The 6,426-nt window shown below is 41.3% G+C and overlaps 1 protein-coding gene across 1 annotated transcript in view; it reads left to right on the plus strand.

The window, feature by feature from the left end:
- TNFSF4 (TNF superfamily member 4) overlaps positions 1-1,766 on the plus strand; it is a gene marked incomplete at its 3' end in the record, with an annotated part of 18,677 nt that extends 16,911 nt beyond the window's left edge. The window contains exon 2 of the mRNA XM_082865745.1: positions 1,417-1,766. Coding sequence (XP_082721871.1) covers positions 1,417-1,766 — 350 coding nt within the window. The remainder of the gene's footprint in view (positions 1-1,416) is intronic.
- Positions 1,767-6,426: the final 4,660 nt, after the last annotated feature.

Consider the following 6,426-nt stretch of genomic DNA (forward strand, 5'->3'; position numbering starts at 1 on the left):
TATTGTTTTCATTAGGGACAGAGAAGGTGTATAAAGAAGAAAAGGGGAGTAATTAGTTACCAAATATGTGCTTGTCACTGTATTACTTCATATTCCTCACATAATCTTCCCAGGAACCCTTTGAGTAGGAATTATTCTCATATTTTAGGTAAGAAAACTAAGGCTTTACTTCTTACAAGTTTGTCTGACTGTAAGACTTGTCATTCCCCAGTAATTCTATTATAGGACGGGATTTTACCTTAATGAGAGTTGGGGGACTTGAAGTCAAGGTGATACTTTACCTGGACAGCAGTATTTGGATCCATGATTAATACTTGAACAACCACCAGTAGTTTCTGTATGGATATTCATTTGTTAAGTCCTCCTGAGCTAAAGGAAAGTATATCTTGCCTTCTAATAAGTAATCCTTACTTTCAATTCAAAGTATTTCCCATGGACTTGATACAAAGCAAGAATTACTGAAATGTGCCCAGCAGTGCACATTTCAGTAAAGTACCTATTCTTTCCTATCTCTGAGGGACATGGGGCAGAGTGGGGAGTTTGAGATGTGGTTGCTTGACCATCCAGGATGATATTGAGGCTACCGTAGAAATAAAAAAAAATTTGGTTTTTTGATTTGCACTTGAAATGGCCCCACACAAAGCTACGAAATCCATCATTCTGTGTCCTCCTACTCTTCCTTTTCTTTCTCCTGTGGCAACCACTACTCCCAAGGCAGCTTCCAGGAAAAACTAGCAATAAAAAGGTAGAAGGGAGAAGTAGGTCATATTCTTGAGCTCTTCTACCTGCATCTTAATGAGCAGAATCTGAGCCCACGGACATTACTAAGCTTTACTTAGTATCACAGCATTACTAAGCTTAAATGACTGTTGGCAAAGGCCAGTAACACATGCTGTTGGTAGGTCTAGTGCCCAGGGCATGTGAAAAATTTTCATTTCATGATCAAGTGGAGAGAGGACAGAGAAGAGTTAAAAGCAATTGCTTTGCATGGAGGGGGTGTGCAGGACCCAGGCAAGGGGCACTTCCACCACCCTTTGCCCTAGTCTATCCATTGAGCAAGAAAGGAAGCACCGAATTGCCAATCCCTCCTGGTTTTGAAAAATCAGGGAAACCTTGAGGCTCCATTTCCTGCCACAGGTATGTTGTGATAACTGCCAGCTGCTATATTCTCTCTGCTCTTGAACCCCAGCCCCATCTGTAACCCTCTTGGCTACTAGTATTAGCTTTGCCTCATCTATTCCACAGGGAAAGCAGATTCCAACCCTCATGGAGAAAAAACAGTATTTTCTTCCTTTCATTCTTCTCAGAATCTCTCCCTATCTCTTTCTCTTCATGTGTTTCTAGACATATTGGAAGGCTGTTGCCCAACGCTGAGCTAAGGAATCTTTTTTTTTTTTTTTACCCTACCCTCCTTAGAGTGTGAAAATGAGAATGGTTTCATCATCACATCCCCAAACAAGGATGGAACCATGAAGGTGCAAAACAACTCAATCATCATCAACTGTGATGGGTTTTATCTCATCTCCCTGAAGGGCTACTTCTCTCAGGAGCTCAGCCTCAGGCTTCAGTACCGGAAGGGTCGAGAACCCCTCTTCTCCCTGAGCAAGGTCACATCTGTTGACTCTGTCACGGTAGCCAATCTGGCTTTCAAGGACAAAGTCTACCTGAATGTGACCACTCACAGTGCCTCCTGCGAAGACATTCAGGTGAATGGTGGGGAATTGATTCTCATTCATCAAAATCCTGGTGGATTCTGTGTCTACTGAGGACCTGATGGCTGCATCTAAGCCAGGCACCAACATGAATGCCAAACTGGGGGTGGACAGGACACAGATTCTTCCTTGGGAGTGGAGGAGTTATCCCAGCTCAGCCCTCATATATGGCCACTTGAGATGTGACCAGAAGATCACTCCCTTCCCCACTCAGGGATATTTAAATCTTTATTTTATGTACCAATTAACTTTATGTATTTATCCTTATATCTTCTAAATCACCTAGCCCTCATCCCTCAGGATTGCCTCAAGCCTGTTGGCACCTCCAAGAGAGTGAGAAAAATAGGTGCCTCTTCCTCAGGATGTTGTTTCTATTGATCAGGAAATTATTGTAATACACTTTCATTATTGAAAAAGACACTTGACTACCATGTGCTGGATATTTGACATCTGGTACTGTCAAAATGAAGAAGACCAAGGAGAGGGTTTATGAATTTGCCAAAGGTGGTGGATTGACCCCTGGCAGCCAAAGGTGCCTCTTCAAGATGAAATTGGTTGAAGTTTGCATATTGCCTAAATACCTCTCTCATGTGGCGGAGTTCAAAAGGAAAATCAACTTGTGAACAGCTGTCAGGACTTGATGAAGATAGCTGGCTAAGGAATACTCTGTGCTTTTTTCTTTCTTTTTCCTCCATTTTGCTTTCCTAGCCTCCAAATGTTCTTGATAGAAATTTCCCTTCAAAGAACCATCTCAGGGATGTGATGCTGTGAAAAATGTAATCAGTGACTTAAGGAAAACTGAGAGAAATTTTTCTAAACTGGGAGAGTGAGATAATTTATTGTGAGGGTTATCTTTATCACTCAGGAGAGCTGTGAAACTGGACCTCTCAGGGTAACAGTCAGTGGGAGTTTAAACTGTCTGGGAAGGAAATCCCATTCTTTGCCACAGAGAGGCGAAGTAGCACATGCCCATCCTCCTGCTTATGCTGAGCTACATACTCAGCCCCACACCTTGTACTCATGGACCACCTTGTCTCAAAAAAAAAAAAAAAAATGAAGCAATTCTATGATCAGTTGCCACTTTATGTCAAAAAAACATTGAGACGCCATTACATCTTATGAAAAATAATGATCTCTGTCTAGAAACACCATAATATCACATATGATCTCACATTGATAGTTGAGGCTAGAAGGACCAATAATCAGCCAATACCAAGGCTTTCAAGAGAATAAGATCACCTAATGTTTAGTTTAAATATCCCACTTAATGTATCTGGCTTATGGCATTGTGGACAAATGTGATTTTTCTTAATTTCCAGATGATTTGTAAGTTTTCTGTGTCAAAACTTTTACAAATTTGAATTTTTTTATAAAAACTTGTTAGAATGGTAGCAAGTGTTTCCCTGCAGTTTTAAATAGAGTGTGTGACATATCATAGAATATTTCTGGATGATTCTGGGTCATCATAGTAGTTGTACTGTGGTGTGCTGCAGTGATATCTTCAGGGTCTCCAGAAAGGTGGAAGGCAGTTTGGCCCTACACTAAGTGGTCTCAATTACATTTGGATTTTTTTCTTGTCTGTTTGATACAATTATTTTCCATCTCCAATTAAGTGCCGGTCTGTCTCCAACTATATTCCCACCACTCAGTTTTAATCTGTTATAGGCAGAAGCTAAATCAAAATTCTAAATAAAAAGAAGCTAAATAAAAGAAACTGTGCATAAGGTAAGAGTAACCAAACTCTGAGTGGCTGCCCAGGTACTCACATAATTGTTATAATCCTAGGTAAACATCTATGGAGGGCCTGCTGTAGACCAAGCGTTAGGCTAAATGCTTTACATGAATTGGCCCCCACCCTTCCCCAAGCCGGCTTGCGGGATCTTAGTTCCTGGCCCAGGGCAGTGAAAGTGCCAAGTCCTAACCACTGGACCACCAGGGAACTCCCCTACGTGAATTGTTCTGAGCAAGATATTCTATGAGACTCGTCTTGACTACTCAGAGGATTTAAACGTGTGTGTGTGCGCATGTGTACTTCTTTGTTATTGACTATGTTCTCAAAGTCAAAGTTATTCAGTATTACTTATTCTAAGTAAATGTTTATGAATATAGATAATATTTAAGAAAATGTATGTTTATTTTTTTTAAGTTTGGAATTTCTGACGATATTTCTTCTGGACTACACATTCCAAGCCAAAGCTTGTTTTGTGGGTTGGTTGTCTTTGGTGTTACGGCCCCTCCTCACAGGCACCCACTCCCTGTGGGTACACATGGCCTGCTCTTCCCATGCTGGCCTCCTCCAGCCACACAGGGACATTTCTGCCATCCACTAGACTCACTCCCCCAGCTGCCACCCGTCAAAGTATGTGTGTCCTATGTAAATCATTCCTTCAAAGGGATAATTAACCTTTCTCCGAAAACAGTGGAGTTTTGTGGAAATGAAAAGTCAGGAGATTAGAATTCTAATTTTGACTCAGTCACTAACTAGCAAGGGACCTTGGACAACTAATTCCCCATTTTTGGATCCTGCTTTTTTCCTCCCTTGTTGAATGATCATTTTAGAATCTTATGCTCATAATGCTAACTGTGAATGTACATAGTAAATACCTATGTACTGGTTACTGTGAGTCAGTATGTATAATCTTCTCTTTTACTGTATGGAGTTTTTTTTTTTCTCCTACAAACTAACATTTTTCCTCAGCCTTTTTGGTGATTCCTTTGAGGGCAGTTGCCAATTGTTACTTAGTGAGTTAGTGACTGTTTAGGGACCGGCTTAAGGGATTCCAGTCTTGATTCAAATTGTAATTAGTTCATAAGCATACCAGGCAGGTCCCCTATTTTAAACCATAGTTTTGTATTTAGTGCTCTCCTGGCTCTCAGAGAGTATTAATATTAACATTAATAATATAGCTAATAATAATATTGATATTTACAGGGAAACAAATAAAAGATCTCAGAATTCACTACTGGTTAGAGTGTTGAGAGTTTTTATTTATCCTTCTCTTCCTTTCCGTGTTCTGATCAGCTAGTTCCCTGATGAGGGGAGGACAGGGTAAACTTTCTGGTTTCCTATCTGCCTCCAATTCCAGCCATCCCAGTTGTGTCCAAGGGATGCTTGAGCTGCCAAAGTCCACCTTTGCTTTTGAAAAGACATTCACTGGAAGTCCGCAGGGCTGCTCTTCATGGTTCAAGAGACTGATACAAATAGAATTCTACTATGTACTGTTGTCCTTTCCCTTGGGACTTCTTGTCTTGTCTCTAACTGTGGGGTGGTCTCTTTGAGTATTATGTCCCCTCTCCTTAGTAGTAATTACATCTGCAGTTTTAAGTAGAGGTCCTAACACTTAATGAGTTTGTGTGCACAAACTGGCCACAGTGATCCCTGTGCCACCTGTGATGGTGTTAACTCTCTCCTTCCTGAATGCTCCTCTTCCCTGACTTTTCTGAACTCACCCCTTTCTGGTCCACTCTTTCCCTCTCTGTTCGCTGCCTGTCTCCATCTCCTTTACCCCTCCTCCTTCTCTACCCATCATTTTTACAATAACGCTCTATAGAGCTCCATCCTCAGCCCTCTTTCTCTGCAATGGGGGTCACAGTCTGGCATCCAAGAAGCCACAGTCTGGCTTATGTATGTGTTCAATTTGCTTTTTAAGTTTGGATTTAGTTGCTAACACTTAAACATTGGGGAATTTTTGGCTTCTTTTGACAAAACGATGCAAAACAGGAGATCTGGTGATGCTGGGCCCAGTTTTGACATGACAGGAATCATCTCAAGCAGGGTAGCAGCCTCCTTCTTTAGAGGGACTATGCACTCTCCATTTCTCCAGAGTTCCCCCCATTTCATACAATGTGCAAATGTGCCTATACCAGCTCACTTCACTCACTCACTGCCTGGCCATGGGGCATTTGAGTTGTGATCTCTGTTCCGTACACTTGCCGATTTCATTGATTCTTATGACTTCAACCTCTGCTCATATACTGATATCTAAAATCATTCTCCAGCTCAGATGTCTTGCACTCCAGAGTCAAACTTACTGTAATCATCTGTATAATTAGTAATAAATGCCATTCATTGAGTACTAATAGGCCAGACATCATATTAGCCATTTTATATGAATTGTTTAATTCTATCTTCCTAACAGCTCTTTGCGGTAGATATTATTATTCCTGTTTTATGTATGAAAAACGGAAATTCTAAGGGGTAAAGCAATTTGCCCAAAGACATGCAGCTTATAAGTGGTGGAGCTCAGAATCAAGACCAGGGATAGTTGACACCAAAAACCATGCTTTTAACCACTGCTACCCTGCCTCTGGGAAACTCCATGTGGAAGTAATGGGCACTTTACTCAGGATGCTCACAAAAGTATGTCCTCCCCCCTCACCAAGCCTGCCCCTCCTCCTGATTCATGATGTTGTTTAAAGACATCATAATCATTGCTGAAGCCAGAAGCCCCAGTGTCATCCTGTTTTCCTCCTTTTCCCAGTCCCCACCCATGAGCCTGTGGGCTATGGCTTCTCCTCATTAACTCTTCTTTAGACTATAGAGATAACCTCTCACCAGGCCTACATGCCTCAGTGAGTTCTCATTGGATTAAGAAAATGATACACTCTCGTTCAATAAATGAATGAGATGGATGGACAAAATGAAGCAGAGTGCTATGGTGAAAAGCTCATGATGTTTGGAACCTAGTTTTAAATCCTGACTCTGTCATTCTCT

This window comes from Leucopleurus acutus (genome assembly GCF_964270905.1).
Source record: "Leucopleurus acutus genome assembly, chromosome: 2".
Taxonomy (NCBI): domain Eukaryota; kingdom Metazoa; phylum Chordata; class Mammalia; order Artiodactyla; family Delphinidae; genus Leucopleurus; species Leucopleurus acutus.